The 17166-nt window shown below is 37.1% G+C and overlaps 1 protein-coding gene across 2 annotated transcripts in view; it reads right to left on the bottom strand.

Moving 5' to 3' along the window:
- LOC134655966 (neural cell adhesion molecule 1-like) overlaps positions 1-17166 on the bottom strand; it is a 133219-nt gene that overhangs the window by 99343 nt on the left and 16710 nt on the right. For both annotated transcript variants that reach the window (XM_063511480.1, XM_063511481.1), the window contains exon 2: positions 11204-11345. In XM_063511480.1, coding sequence (XP_063367550.1) covers positions 11204-11345 — 142 coding nt within the window. The remainder of the gene's footprint in view (positions 1-11203; positions 11346-17166) is intronic.

The raw sequence follows: 17166 nt of genomic DNA, 5'->3' as shown, positions 1-17166 counted from the left end.
TGTCGTAATAGACGCGTTTTGTTAGAGAGCGAATCTTTTGTACCTAGTCATTACCTAGTACTATTATTTATTCTGTGACTAAAGTTGCAAGTATTAAGCTTCCTAGGTGCCCGGTTAATAAAGATAAAGATAAGATAAAAGATAGTTTATTCAAGTAGTCATATATTATTATAATGCGCTTATGAACGTCAAATAGCACCGGCTCTAACCTCTGCCTCGAGAAGATGTAAATCCCCGCTCAATTGGAGGAGAGTATCCCAATATGGAACCGGCAACAAATAAAATACACCACACCATACACTAATTTTCCGCCTTCCGATGTAAAATAACGAAACTTCTGTTCTATTTAGGTACTCTATTTCAGTCCACTTAATTATATTTCAAGCACCATAATCACCGAGTATTACTTTTAACCGTGAGGTAATCAACTTTTTCATAGCGGTTACTAACGGTAAGTAATTAAAATCTTAATCTATTATTGACTTTTAAATGGCGTTGAGAGAGCTTGTTTCGTTCACGTCAAGTTCTCATTAAAGTCGGGTTATAATTGAATTCGTAGTTACGAGCTCTGAGGGCAGACCGCGAACGTGTTGCCTCCCTGTCTCACTTACGTACGAATTTGCAAGTGCGACAGAGAGGCAACACGTCGAACGTGGTTCGCAGTAGGTCCTCTGAGGTTGAGATCCGCTGTTTGGACTAGTGTTGATATTTAGAGAGAAAGAGAGAGAGATAAAATCAAACGTAAGGGCATAGCTATGGTTAACATACATCAAAATATCTAAAAATATTTTCCATAATGTCAATATTCAGAGAGGAAAATGGGGACTACGTTTGTATGGAGTAGCGGCCACCCCCTTTCCTCTTAAAGAAGTGTATGTACCAGGGATGTTACGGATGCCGATTTTTTGACATGCGGATGCGGATGCGGATGCGGATTTTTAAAGGCTCACATCCGCGGATGCGGATGCGGGTGCGGATGTCAAGATAGTACCATAAAAAACGTCAAATATTACATTTTAGTCATTTTTATTTCAAAAAACCGGCCAAGTGCGAGTCGGACTCGCGTTCCAAGGGTTCCGTACATTAAGTCCCACTCACGCTTGACTGCTCATTTCTAATAGGTTTTTTTGGTTAATGACTAAATTACCTAGCAGTCTAGCACTTACGCCAATGCTAAGACGTTCCTGTACCGACCTGTTCCACATCCGCATCCGCATTAAATCCGCATCGATTTTATGCGGATGCGGATGCAGATGCGGATGTTGAAAATCATGCGGAAGTTCCGCGGTTGCGGATGCGGATGCGGATATTCGCGACATCCCTGGTATGTACTCAAGCCGTATGTCTGATAGCGCGGTAACGTAACGTTATACAAGGTGTGCGTGACACGGAAGCCGCTAGGACGTCGCTAAGCTCTCGCTCCGCCGATTACTTTGTACGACAACGTTAAATCTATGTGTACATTTTTGCCTTGTTTAAAATAATCAGATACATGTGTATATAGAATTTTAAAATTCTAAACTTCTTTACTATAATCGGTGAACACTTTCTACAGAAAGCGAAGTTTCGGACGCCTGTACCAGGACAGTTCTAGCGCAAGTCATTTTTTAGTTGTACTCCAGAGTGCTCCAGAGAGTCGGTCAGGGTCTCCGTCTCCGGCGTGTCTTCGTCGGTCGGGTAGACCCCAAGGGGACCCGCAGGACTCTCGGCCCTGGCTTGTCTTCATTGGCCGTCCAGAGAGGAGTCTTTAGAGCTATAATGCTCCAGGGGTGGAAGTGAAAGATGCATAAGACGCGAGTTGGCACAGTGGCTGCTAACAGCCAATAAGTTAAACTATAATTTTCATTTCATTTTGTTTTCGCCGAAGTTCAATGAACTGCAAAGACTCCCATACAAGCAATCGCGGCTAAGTGAATTACTAATCAAATATATCAAGCAAATTGTGTATAATTCTTGAACTTAAGGTTTTATTTATGACAAGGATACATAATTGGTTTAACGGAAATTGAGATTAAGCGTTGTTGTCTTCTCAGGTACGGAAAAATGTTACAAGTATAAAATATTTTAAATTTTACTGCTTTTCCGAGGGACGTCTATTATAAAATGAAGTTTTATTATTTTTTTGTTACTAAATGTATGGATTCTAGAGGTCCATTAAGTATGTTAGAGTAATGGGGTTGGCAACTGTCATAGATGGCGCCATCATAGAGTGCCCCTTTTTCTATGAGATTTGGCTTAAGCAGGCATCCGAGGCATTAAAAAAACAAAAAAAATTACACAATTCTAGGGATTGACAGGGCAAGCTATGATGGCGCCATCTGCTAAATACTTCGACCGGCCAACCCCATTATAACGTACACTCACTGACATCAGTACCACTACCACCAGTTTGACACTGACATAAACGCCGTTGAGAACGTAATTTACTTTCTATGCATCTCGCTCGTACTCGCATATTAGTGCAAACGAGATGTATAGAAAGTAAATTACGTTCTGGAAAGCGTTTATGTCAGTTTTGACACTATGGTACGGGCTCAGAATGACATCTAAATGATGGCATTCCGTTATCGTGCATTTCGCTTGTACTTGTCCGTACGTGTATTGGCGTAAGCGAGAAGCGCGATAACTAAATGCCATCATTGAGTTATCATTTTGATGATTCTAATCTCAGTGTATGTTCGAATTGGCCTATAAGTATAACATAATATTATAATGATTCAGCCTATATACGTCCCACTGCTGGGCACAGGCCTCCTCTCATGCATGAGAGGAGAGTATAACATATATGTTATAATTACAGGCCAATTCTATATATATAATATGTAGTTTCTAATCGAACATTATCTTGTAAGGATCAACTATTCTTTCAGATAGGTAAATCACAGGCACATCTAATTTACTAAAACCCTTTTCAAACCCCACATCAAATAGAACGTTTAACGCTTATCTTTGAAAAGAGTTAATATCGTACATACTAAACCGTTATACGGGCGATGGTCATTAATCACTCCGGTGGAGCTATTATTAGGGCAATGCCGGTAGCTTTAAATATCTACCTCCTATAAAAGCCAGTTATTGGCATCACGTCGGCAAGTATGCCATAGTGGTTTTATGACAGTAGGTTAACTTTCAGCACAATCTTGTACTTTTAAACGAGCAATTCTTGTTTATTTATTTATTTATATATATATTTCGGGGATATCGGAAACGGCTCTAACGATTTCGATGAAATTTGCTATATGGGGGTTTTCGGGGGCGAAAAATCGATCTAGCTAGGTCTTATCTCAGGGAAAATGCTAATTTTCGAGTTTTTATACGTTTTCCGAGCAAAGCTTGGTCTCCCAGATATTTTTTATTATAAAAGTTGATATTCATGTCTCCAATTTGGTTACCTACTCATGATCTAAAACGCCATTCTTACTTATAAAGGTGACGAAATGAATAAAACATTACCTGAAGCCTGCTTCGCTGCTACTTCTTGAAGCTTTCCGATGAATTATAAAAGGATGTGATGAATCTTTAGGTACGTAGGACAAGGTAACACATAAAAGTAAATTATTATTCAACACATTTTATGCTAAAAATTTTGTTCTCCCGTTTAATACAATGTCTGTGGTAACACTTGTGACAGACGACAGACAAACCTATGTGCCAAAAGTGTGCTTTTGATGGGCTTTCAGTAACTAATATTACAATAGAAAGTTTATTAATCAAGATAACTAAACTATAAAACTTAAAAGCTAAATCTAAAAATAAATAACACTAACCTTAAAATAAAATACTAAAAAATTTCATCTGCGCCTGCGGCATGGTGCCGTAGATGCTGGAAGCATTTCCTCGCTGTACCCCTAGAGTTCTTTGAGCGAGTTATTATTAAAGTTAACTTAAGGTGAAGTGAGTTCAGAAAACGGAGTTTTAAAATATTCGTAGCGCTTTTTTGGATCACCGTACAGCTGCCATGAGTTGTATAAGCAATCTTGAGGCCTTTTTCTAGGGAACTCAACGATTCGAACCCTAAGTTTTTGACTTTCGCTCGATAGAAAACAATCACGAACATAGGTCTAAAACGGACTTGAAATATTCGTAACAATTTTGGCACAAAAGATAAAGATATGAAATTTGCTTCTAATAACGCGCAATCTTATTCTTGATGGAACTCAGTGATTCCTTTTTTTTTTAAATGAACATTAAATAAATATATTCAAAGACATGATATCAGCGGTCCCGTGCACGCAACTTCTTTGATTCAGATGGCCGCTGGCCTCGGACGAAGGCGGACGCATCGCGCTTTGGAGCTCCATGACAGCTTACTCTTGACAAATAAATCATGTACGTATACGAAAAAGTATACCAGTAGACAGTTTGTATTAAAAGAAATAGGGTAAATAGCTAGAAATAGGGTGGAGCTCGAGTCTCATTTTAAATTTGATTTGCTGTTATTTACGGGGCATAATGGTTGAAAAACGCAGTAAACTATCTTAAAACAATACGATTACAATATCATTTAAGTAATTTGCTCCTTGAAATCCCGCTTAAAATGAAAAAAGTTTGAAGACACATTTTTACTGATTGGAATTAATTTTCATTATGCTGGTATTAATATAGCGTCATTTTAAAAACGTTCCTACGTGACTTCTGTACGTCAATGAACTGTGATGACAGATGACAATTTTGTGATTTTGTATTTATGTTAGAGAACTTTTGTTCTTCAAATATTACCTATTAACATTCAGTGCCGATAACCCGACTATCGGGTATTTTATGATTTCGTTCCCAGGCCGGACGACCCGATAGTCGGGAACGTGGTACTACAGCTTTATATGACGACATTTTTACGGCCTATTTTGTTGCGGTTACATGCTGTTCTGCAAACCTTCATGAAATCAAGAAAAAATAAGCGGCTATGGTCTAGCCTCAGTCCTAGCGAGTTTTTGCGGCTTTTGAGACCGAGATATACTTACCTACGAGGCTTACAAGCCAAACCAGACCGCAGTGGTTTGTGTTTGTGGTTGTTTGGATACATATAAACAGTATTATACAAATTTACTAGGTACCAAATAAATGCATATACAATGTTTGCGTAATTTTAAGATTTTTTTTCAGATTAGTTTACTTTTTACTTTAGTAATAAATACATACAAACATGAACGCTGAAAACAATACACTCTTTTTGTTTGGGCAGTCGTGTAAAAAGCGGTACCGTACTGCTTACACCGTAGCTAAATCAGTCCCCGCATAGTGCAACATTCTATGTATATCAAATTTATGTGCAATCCTAATATATACAGTAAGTAAGTAGGTAGGTTACATTTCTACATGTATAAAATACAATTTACCTACATTAAAATTTTGATAATAGTACCTATTTTCCACCCACCAATTTCCACCCTGCCAGGACTTTATTTATTAATAAAGATAAAGAAATGTTTATTTGCAAAATGTAGTGATGGATAGGTGGACAGTAATTCTGGATGCGTACAGTTCACTTGTAGAAGCATGCAATTTTTTCTTATTAGCTAGGTACAGTCACCTGGAATAGTATCGATACCTTTGGGTTCAGTTGGCGTAAAGGACAAAATTTTAGTTTTCATAAGACGCGAAAAACAGCGATTTTTTTTTAAATGTTGATATTTATATAATATTTTTGTTTTTTATGAAGCTACATTTTTGATGTGTATTAGAAAAGTACTCAAAATTTTAGTAACTTTACCCTGAATTAGCGGTCATTGTATGAATTAAATACGAAAGAAGTTACTCAATGTCCTTTACAATTGGTCAAAAACACTATGAATGTCTTTTACATCCATACATTTTTTGGTAATTTAGTGTATCTTGTTTAGTAGGGGGTCGTAAGTGACATTCTCAGACTATTTTATTCCAAATTCGGGGTGTATTAGTTACTAGTCACGGTAGTCATGTTAATGAAGACGGTAAACTAAATATCCCAGTGCTTAATGCTAGCCGCCTTATACAGGGTGGATTTTCTTTTTAGGTCAGTGAGGGCAGCTACCAGATCCCGTGCTGCTACGAGGAAACGGTCTTAGAAGACCTTTCTTCGATTTCAAATTAATGAAGATTGGCTTTTACAGATTTTGGAAAACACATACAGGGTGCGAGAAAAAGGAAATTTTTGACAAACCTTTTTTTGATGACAATCGATCCCATTCCTATTGAGAATCAAAAGCTTGTATGCAATCAGAGAAAAAATCCGGCTAGAAAAATTCCAAAAAGCGAGGAAAACTTTTCCCAGACAATTTGTATGACAATGAAAACTTTTATTTTTCACGTGCTATTTTTGGATGCCAATCGATTCCATTCCTATCCAGTATCAATAGTTTCCTAGGGGGTCAAGTTACGGTAATGTACTAAAAACTACTAAGCCACAAATTAACTGCAGCCTATGGATCAACTACACTAAACGGGCTCTCAGCGCCCTACGCATCCAATATATTAATAGCTTTAGGATGCTGTTGGGGCTGCCGCGCCATTGCAGTGCATCGGGGATGTTTTGCGAGAGACGTACGGATGGCTTCCATGCCATAATGCGCAAGCGCGTTGCGTCCTTGGTGAGGCGCCTGCGCGGCAGCCCGAATAGCCTCCTTCAGACGGTGGCAGAGCGCCTAGACGGCCCTTTCCAGCTACACTGGGATGAGCTGCACAGGGTGTCTAACTGACTGTTTTTATGTATTATTAGTTTTAATTGTTAATATTATATTTTTTACTTATTGTTATTGATTTTAATTTTAATATACGTACTTATATTGTTTTTATTATAATTTTGTTAATTAATTTGATTATTGTGTAATTAATAACCTTTACGATACTATCTTTGAACTTATAATTTATAACTAACTGGTCATTTACGCCCCTTGAGCTAAGCTGTTTTTGCAAGCTCATAGTGTAAAAATTGGGTCGTAAAAGCAACTTTTCTCGAGGTATCGAAATTTTAACTATGCAGAACGCTTAGAATTCTGAAAAAAACTGTATAACTCATTTTCGTCAAACTGTCCTTTACGCCAATTGAACCCAAAGGTGTAGATATCTATCTCTTTGAAGGCCGCAAGAATATGTGACACGCTCTTATGGCTCTACAAATAAGGTCGTGTCAGATATTATTGAGGTCTTTCGTTGTGTAACATATTATTGCAGGTGACTGTATTAATAACTAAATAATAGTGTATACAATTTGAAGCTAAGGTAAGTTATATACTAATAACATCATCGGAATACACATAATTATGAGTTCATTGAAATTGTCATTGAATTGATTTTGCGCCTTATCGAAAGCCGGACAGAATACAGTTGGTACCTAAATAACGTATTACCTACATCTGAAGACTTCCGTATTTATTCGGTTTATTTAGTATGCGCAATGCGCATCTCAACAACAATCAAATGAATTAGATTATTTACATTTAAGTACGTCACGTTTGACATTAACAGACAAGGAAAGCAAGATAAAATGTATTGTTTCTCTTTCTTCTTTCAATGGAACGCTTTTACAGTTCATGTTCCTCTAAAAAGGCCAAACTAAACTCAAAATGCTCTCATCTGCATCTTAAAAAAAACAGCTTGGGTCACTGACCTGTCCCAGTAAAGTGAGGTAGTGTGCGTGAAGTGTGCTTGTGTGTGAAATGGGGTAATTTGACAGAATCTGAAAATTTTCCCCGGGCATACCTCGCCTTAAAGCCTTAACTTTTTGTTCCTATAACACAATAATTAAAATATTAAGTTATGCAACATTATAATTACAAATTATTTAATTTAGGACGAACCGTCCTCTCCTAAAACAATAAGCTCTGTAGGTATGAAGTATGATTTTGGGTATCAAATAAAACACTTATCAAAAAGAAGTATACGGCGTAATAGGCGGAAACTTTATAGTCGTGCACATTTTATAATATGCGCGAAGGTAAGGGAATCAAAGCAATTTTTTACGCTGTACCATTAGAGACGGGATATTTTTTATCAGTACTGTTCTTCACACAAGTAACTTGTGAATCAAATAAGAAAAACAAAGTCGTTAACTTTTATTGTATTCGCCACAGAAGTGACCTTTTTCTAAAATGTGTAAACTGTATCTATCTACTGATTTCCTATTTTGACTGTGACTATTCGCCGCCACTGATTGAGCCACGCGAATCGTATTCGCCCCGCGTTCGACATTTTTCACAAATGCTCGGATAAAAGCGAGAATTTCACAATATTTTTAACAATTTCTATCGCAGACACGTACTGGGTGAATATTTAATTAGTTTTCAACGAAATCAATGTTTGATTCGCTGTTCGGTTGCTATGGGAAACTCGAGTGCATGATTGAATCCATCCGATACGATACTTAGTAATAGGTACTCGTTTGTTTTTTTCGTGGAAATCCAATTGAAATCATGCTCAAACATTTTGTATGGTATAAAACATTGATTCTGTAAATTTCACTGATTGCTTCTAAACTGGACTGTTCAAAAGATAACCGACCAATAAACTAATTTTATACCAAGCATTTTAATAGAACGTAAAATTACAAATTGGTTGATTATTAAATAGTAAGATTCGAACCTGCCACTTGCTGGTTTACCAATCAGAGTATTTTGCTTGAATCAACAGAACTATTGAAGTTTCTTTCGAAATCATTCATGCACTTTCCGTTTGTCCCTGTGTTTATTGTTGCTCTGATGTACAGTCTGCAATATTATTAATTTAGCACCTTTGCATACAAACTTCTATGCAGCAGTGGTATCTTTTCTCTGCAGCTGACTGTACCTATATTTATGGTAATAATAATTGTTACAGTATCAAATAAAATTAAATTATTACTTATTATTACAGACGAGCAAATAATATGTATTGAATTCCAAAATCCGGGCCGTCCGAATTTCAAAACATAATCTCAAAATAAAATAACTCCCAATCGGATTGGCTGACGCCGGAACCCGGCAATCCGGGTCTCCGGCCGGACCTCAGTAAATCAATCCGCCATTTTTATCTGCGAATACTCGCTCATATTTCATATTTATCTTGGCATTAGTGCGATCTTGGTCAGGTGAGCCCAGGTGGTTAGTTATGAAGATGTACGATTGATATGATGCATTATTCAAACGATTGCCCTAACAAATAATGGTTTAGAATTTAGATGAGGAGGACGATTCGACTTTATCCATATTTACACACCAGTATTTCGTAGTGATGAGATATCGCTAGCAGTGTAGGTAAAAATATATTTAGAATTAAATATTGTAAACTGATAGCTAGTTGAAATATAAACGTTGTAGAGCTTTACTAAGAAAGAAAGTTTCGAAATGCGACCCTTTAAAGTTTAAGAAAAAAATCTACACGTACTATTATTACCTATTTACGCTTCTCGTGCGGACAGTACGAAAAACTCGCGCAGCATATTCATGACAACTTTAACCAGCCTTCTCGTGACCTCATCGGCTCATCACGACGGAGGTAATTTTAAAACTCAATTAATATCTTAACTTAAGTAGTCGATGTAGCTCGGAAAGCGGCCAAGCTGAAGTGGGACTGGGCTGGTCATGTCTGCCGAATACCGAGTGAGCTGTGGGCCAAGATCGCCACAGAGTGGCAGCCCAGCTCAAAACGAGGAGTTGGCAAACCACGTCGGCGATGGCGAGACGAGCTAGACTCCTTTTTAAAGGAATGGCCAGAGACTGCACAGGATCGGGAAGACTGGAAAAAGTGGGGGGAGGCCTTTGCCCAGCAGTGGGACATTACAGGCTCCTAATAATAATAAATAATAATTAATATCTACTTACACTATTAATATAATAATTAATATCTACTTACACTATATTATTATTCCCGTTTTCATAAATAGTAATGTGTAAAAATCGTGGAAGTTTAAATGAGTGTTCTACATGGACGTATTCGCGGGCAGCTGAGTAGTATGTTACATTAATTGGCCCTTTTTCATCAACAGTTAGAAATAGTTACCAAGAGGGCTCACATGCATTGGCTGTAGTACTTATCGCCTGAAGCGACCAGTGTAAGCAAGATCTCCGCTTGCACCTAGTTCTTACGCATTTCGAACTCACGCTATACTGGTTACTTGCTTAGTAAGATGGCAATAAGAAGACTGCAATATGAGCTGCGGTATTAATTACATGAGCTCAAACTGTGATGGAACTCTGTACAGGTCTAATGAGGAACGCGAGGAACTAAGAAATTTACCTGCGAGTAGATTGCGAGGAACTAAGTACCCACTTTTATACGTAATTATGAGGCTGTAGATTTATATTCCACACATATATTTACGTTTATTCTAGAATAGTTTGGATCAAAATGCACTTCCTAATTTTATTTTCTGTTAACGCCTATTTTATATCCAGTTGTTTAGATAAAACCTACAAAATTGTTTAAGTTTTTATTTAGATGCCCGAGTCCTTTTCTGAGCACTTGAAATTTACTCAATGAAGGACTAGTCGTGACTTAAAGACTTGAAAGTTTTTTATGCCCTGAATTTCGTAAAAATAAGTCTTGTTCTTCAAATTTAGGCTTACCCTCGAATACTTAAACTCGAATTTAGACTACTACTAACACCAGGGGCCCGTTTCTCGAACGGTATTAGACTAATATTATTAGTCCACGGACTGTCAAGTCGTTTATTACTATGGCAACACACTAATAATGTTAGACTAATACTGTTCGAGAAATGGGCCCCAGGTCTATCTGAACAGTCTAGAAACCCAGTCTAAAAACAGTTTTTTTTTGTTTATTCATTAAATATGTACAGCAAACTTTTCACTATATCTAATTATACATTTTAATTGAAGCCAGCGTTTAAAGACATAGTGTGCAGTAACAGCCCAAAAAGACCGGGGCCTGTGCTAGGGCTAGTTACAATATATGTGACACAAGTTTAGAGAGCGATCGGATAAATAAATTTCCTATACCTAATATAAAATTTACTTAGTCAACGAAAAATGCTTAATTAAACATGCATTACTGGCTATTTTTTTTTATTTTTTATTTTTATTTTATGTTCGTATATAACATACTGGCTTGAAAGCCTGAAGCAGAAAAGTCTTCGTCGTGCTCTGCCACCTCCAGCGGACTCGCGTTTTGTGTGCGATCGATGTGGCAAGAAATGCCGCGCGGCTATAGGACTCTATAGCCATATATACGTATACTGGATTTATAATTATGTAAGTAGCTATATATATTATTTGTTATAGATTGGACTCACCTGTATATAGGTTTCCCGCCTGTAGCCTTGCCAGCTCGGAACCAGAGCACCATGTACACTCGGTCTTCGGCGGCATCCGGCGCGACGTCGCACGGCAGTGACGCCGTGCGACCAAGCACCGCGTCCACGTCCACCGTGGATACTGGAACAATGGAAACAGTGCATTTAAATACATGACTACGGTTTATGAAAAAGTGGCCATAGCGAGTACACGGGAACAGACTTTCAAATGACATTGATCATCACTACATAATATAAAACAATACTCTTTTTTTTGGGTAGTCGTGTAAAAACAAAGCCGCTTCCCGCTGTCTGTCCCTAGTCCCTATGTATGCTTAGATCTTTAAAACTACGCAACGGGTGTTGATGCGGTTTTTTTAATAGATAGAGTGTTCCAGAGGAAGGTTTATGTATAATTTGTTAACCCGTGCGAAGCCGGGCGGGTCGCTGGTAAATATTAAACAAAATAATTTGGTTTGTTCGATCGTACAGAATACTAATGGAGAGGTCTAATCCGATAGTTATTTCTTGTTGTCAATATGTTACTGAATGGGCGTTAGGAAATCAGACTGCATTATAGCATTATTACTTACTGAACGAATAAACGCCATAACGCAAATATCTATAAACCACAACAGATTATTCGTACGCATTACGGCGCCGGCTAGCATGACGCTCATTAACAGTAAAGATTAGTACCTACCTACTTATTTGATTTAGGGCTCATTTAGACGGTACGAAAACTCGCATGTGAGTTTTATTAATTATTAATGTCACCTCAATGGTCCGCAATGTAACTAAAATCGCATACGAGTTCGCGCGCCGTCTAAATAAGCCCTTATTTCACTAAAACTTGTACAAGAAGCTAAAGTCCAAATTATTGAAATATATTACCTATACAATCAATCCACGATAAATCATGCTAATGTAATAAGTAATAACTTACTAGGTTTATACTGTTTAAATTGTTGTTGTTTAAAATTAATTAATACCGCATGGACTGTGAATAATGTTGAACAATGTGCGGTTTATATTTTAGCAATATTGGTCTGCTATATACTGTAAAAGCTTATTCATATTATAAATTTCATTTGTGTACAAACAACAACACTCTTAACTGTCCATATAATCGGTGGACCTTATTACAAAGGCATAAGGTCCACCGATGGACAGTTGAGCGTGGGCGATGGTACTTGAATTAGTTCTATAAAGTTATGCAATTAATTAGAAGTTAGCGACTCAGTTTTGTGAGTTAAGGTGACGGTAGAGGTGGGTAAATTTTCAGATTCTGTCAATTTACCCCATTTCACACACAAGCGCACTTCACGCACACTACCTCACTTTACTGGGACAGGTCATTGACCCATCAAGTTTTTTTAAGATAGCGTTTTGAGTTTAGTGTTAACCACTGACCTCTTTTGAGGAACAGAAACTGTAAAAACGTTCCATTGAAAGGAGAAAGAGAAACAATACATTAAATTTGTGACCCAAAGATGGACGTGTAACGTAAATAAAATGTATTTTAGAGAATTTGAAATACGGTAGCCATTTTGGGGGGGGGGGGGGGGGGTAAATGAAAAAATTAAAAAATATGTTTTTTAAACTATATAGTGTTACATATCAAATAAAAGAGCTCATTGTAAGAATCTCAAAGATATATATTTTTTATAATTTTAGGATTAATAGTTCAGCAGTTATTCATGAAAATAGGCAAAAAATGATCATTCTCCGCCCACTTTCTCCGAAACAACTGGATCTAAAATTTTGAAAAAAATACACAAAGTAGTTCTTTACCTATATATGTCAGGAAAATCTATAAGAAATGTGCAGTCAAGCGTGAGACGGACTTAATATACGGAACCCTTAGAATGCGAGTCCGACTCGCACTTGTTTTTGTTTAGCTCTTATTAGGTTTAAGGACTTTTATGAGTGAAAAAAGAAGTTTTTTGTTTTATGTGCCCGCGTTATTGCCGATCGATTGTGTTTTAAACGATAATTAGACAAAAAAACTTGTTTTTCACCCAACGAATATAGATCCCCATGACACATCTTCCAAGTCGCCTTTGGATAGGCTTAATTTTAAAAATAATTGAAATAATTTTCTATATCATTCATACTTGCAAAAAAAGACTAAAAATAATTTACGTGACCAATGCTTATTATTAGTAAATATCTTACAATTTAATATCTGATATATCACACGATACAAAAAAATGGCCGCAAAGTTAAAAGTTTATTTATTTACGTTACTAGTCCATCTTTGGATCACCGACTCTTTGTCATATGTGAAAAATGTGTACCAAATTTCAATTGAATTAGTCTATTAGGGGCAGACACACGAGTGATCTTAAAAGGGATTTTTTTCTTGAATGATTTGTATGTACTTACCCCAACGCACCTCACGTTCCACGCGGCGCAGCGTAATCAGTAAGTACCTAATAATTAGTGTCCGACCGAAACACAAATTTCTGTATATATAAATATTGTTGTCCTACTTGCTCCCCAACTTTTGGTCTTTGTCACATAGTTTAGTTTCATAATACGAAGTACTATTTCGTATGTTTCGGCCAGGCCGAAAGATTCGGCCGTTTTTTGGCCGAAACCGAAACTACGGCCGAAACATGATTTTATGGCCGAAACTGGCCGAAACCGAAACCGAAACCGAATCTTCGGTCGGACACTACGAATAATCACAATGGTCTTAAGTACCACAGACCCTACTGTCGCTTAAGTCCTTTATGACAATCTCTGCCTATTAGAACTTATAAAAAAAAAAGAAACCGAGTAATTATATCCAACTACCGAACCTGCTTACAAATTTTCTCGAGATATTTGAGAAATGTGATATGCAAAGGAGAACATTCGAACAAACGAAAGTATTTTTGCCCAAGCTGAAACGGAGACCTTCGCCTACGCTCGGTCAGTGATGGTTTAGGTACAGTCAGCTGCAGGTCACCCCTGCATAGAAGATTGTATGCAGGGGTGGTACCTTTTCTCTGCAGCTGACTGTACACCTATAAAAAATTGTTGTACCTGCTGCAATTTTATACCGGTACCGTACTTTATATTTCAACAGGTATAGTACCTTCAAAACGAAGCGGTATTGATAAATAATAACGGTACCGTACCGCCTATAAATAATAATAATAATTCAGCCTATATACAGGGTGGTCCAAACCTTGACGTCCAAAAATTTTTTTTTAGATTCCTCACGTCGTGGGCTATCAGAATATACCCCATGTATGTTAGCCGATTTTTCGTAGTTATCGAGTTATGATTTTTTTTTACTTTTAACTTTTCATATGAAATTCCGGGGTTCCAATACAGAGTGGCTAAAAAATAACTGCATTTCCGTTGCCAGGGAGGTTTTGGGATTATACTGAGCAACTTTTACAATGGGGCCAACCCCGAAACCGCGAAAAAAAATTACCCTTCCATAGAAAATGGACTAGCCAAAATGTATAAAAAGCCAATTTTTTTTTCGCGATTTCGGGGTTGGTCCCATAATAAAAGTTGCTCAGTATAATCCCAACACCTCCCTGGCAACGGAATGCAGTTATTTTTCAGCCACTCTGTATGGGAACCCCGGAATTTCATAGGAATAAGAATAAGAATAGAATAAGAATAAGAATTGTTTATTGCCACATACATGAACATAAAATAGAGTTAGAATTACTTACATAATAAAATAAAACAGTTGTTATCATATACAAAACAAAAGTGAGAAGATCTTTGTATTAGGCAAAGGGTTCCAGTCTCAGCGTGTGCCGGGCCTAGGTGCCCGGCGCTGGTTTTCAGACCGGTCCCAGACTAAGGACGGTCGGAGAATATTACCTACATAGGAAAAGTTAAAAGCTTAAAAAATCATAACTTGAAAACTACGAAAAATCGGCTAACATACATATGGGGTACATTATGATAGCCCACGATTTTTGGACGTCACGGTTTGGACCACCCTGTATAGACAATAATCTCAACGCTAGCCCAATGCGGATTGGGGACTTCACACACAGCTTTGAATTTCTTCGCAAATGTATGCACTACGAGTATGCAGGTTTCCTCACGATGTTTCCTCCTTCACCGAAAAGCTAGTGGTAAATATCAAATGATATTTCGTACATAAGTTCCGAAAAACTCATTGGTACGAGCCAGGATACCAATGAGTTTTTCCTTACCGCTTATACCGTAAAGAAATAATGCAGTCTCTGCTATGCACGATTTTTGTGTGGACATAATTCTTATAATCACCGAAACATACATACCTCTACGCACAGAATGTCATTGAAATAAAACATTGTTTTTTATAGTAAATTAATATAACATTCGATTTATACACATAACAATAAGCAGGCCAGGCCGCAGCGATATTGGCCTGTAAGCTTCATCTCGGTCTCCAAATCCGCAAAACACGCTGGTACTAAATGCTGGTCTTGCCGTTATTAATTATCTTGATTCTTGAAGATTATCAGAACAGCACGTTACGTAATCGCATACATAGACGGAACGAACGTCAACAAAGTAGGTGTAGACACTGCAAGTCTTTAGGTATTAAACGAATTACGCTTCGTATTAATAGATGAGTAATATTTAAATGAACATATAATATTCTCTAACATAAATACAAGATTACAATTAATTGACATCAAAAGTCATTGACGTACAGAAGTCATATACATTTTTATAATGACGCAAAATTGATACCAGCATAATGAAAATCAATCCCAATCAGTAAAACGAGTCTTTAAACTTTTTTCATTTTAAGCGGGTTTTGAAGGAACAAGTTACTTAAATTAGATTGTAATCGTATTGTTTTAGGATAATTTACTGCTGTTTTCGACCGTTACGACCCGTAAATAACAACAACTCACATTTAAAATTTGACTGGAGCTCGACGTGATTATATTTATTTACCCTATTTTATGAAATACAATTTATCTACTGGTATACATTTCGTATGCGTATATGATGAAATGTCTTTATTAATGTCAAAAACGAGCTATGACGACGTACACGTCTGCTTCGATGCAAGGCCAACGGCCATCTGACTCGAAGAAGAGTTTTGAGTGATGTCGTCAATGTATGGAAATTATACGAAAGTTTACATTTGGGATTGAATTTCTGTGTTGTATTTGTGAGTAAAAATATAAGTAGATAATAATCTGGTAGTTTAGTTATCTAGCCTTCAAAATCCGACAACAACTCAATTACTGTCAAAGACAAAACTGTAATGCGTCTTGCTCAAACGGAACTCCATATTTTGATTTTTGGACACTTTTAGTGTCGATTTGTAGAGAATTACAGGAAATAAAAAAAAATATGGCGTGAAGAGCCGGTACACGGCTTCTTCGTGAACAGATTTACGTATAATTTAATGCAGTTATTAATCATTCATTGAACAAATTGATTGCACAAAGTGAGGTCTAAATCGAAAACGTCATATACCGTCCCCTTAATGATGTCACATTTTTTATGAAATGTCCCTTTTAATTAAATAATATATAACTGATATACCATTGTACGTCCTTATGACATACAGTAAGTGTTTCAATAGTCGTACAAACCAAACTTGGCCAATATTTATCGCTATCAATCACCCATGGTATAATAATATACTCCGCCTGGTACTCTCTTCCGACTTGACCTTGACCACGTGACTGACACAAGCCTACGTCATCATGCGACAGCGCTATATGATAATATGCTATAACGCTATATAAAGTGGCAATGTTATTGTGACGTAGGCTTGTGTCACTCTGGGAAGAGAAGACCATGTTTCATTAGACTATGCAATCACCGAAATTATTCAGACGCGGTTTCGCAAGCAAAACAATATTCACCCCCACTTTGCGCGTAGGAGACATACTCTAAAAGATTTTTTTTAATATCATATTTTGCCATATTTTGATTGATTTATAAACGCGTACCAAATTGCAGCTTTCTAGCACTAACAGTCAGTGAGCCAA

Source organism: Cydia amplana, chromosome 17, assembly GCF_948474715.1.
Source record: "Cydia amplana chromosome 17, ilCydAmpl1.1, whole genome shotgun sequence".
NCBI classification, from domain to species: Eukaryota; Metazoa; Arthropoda; class Insecta; order Lepidoptera; family Tortricidae; genus Cydia; species Cydia amplana.
This window is presented reverse-complemented; position numbering and strand designations above follow the sequence as displayed.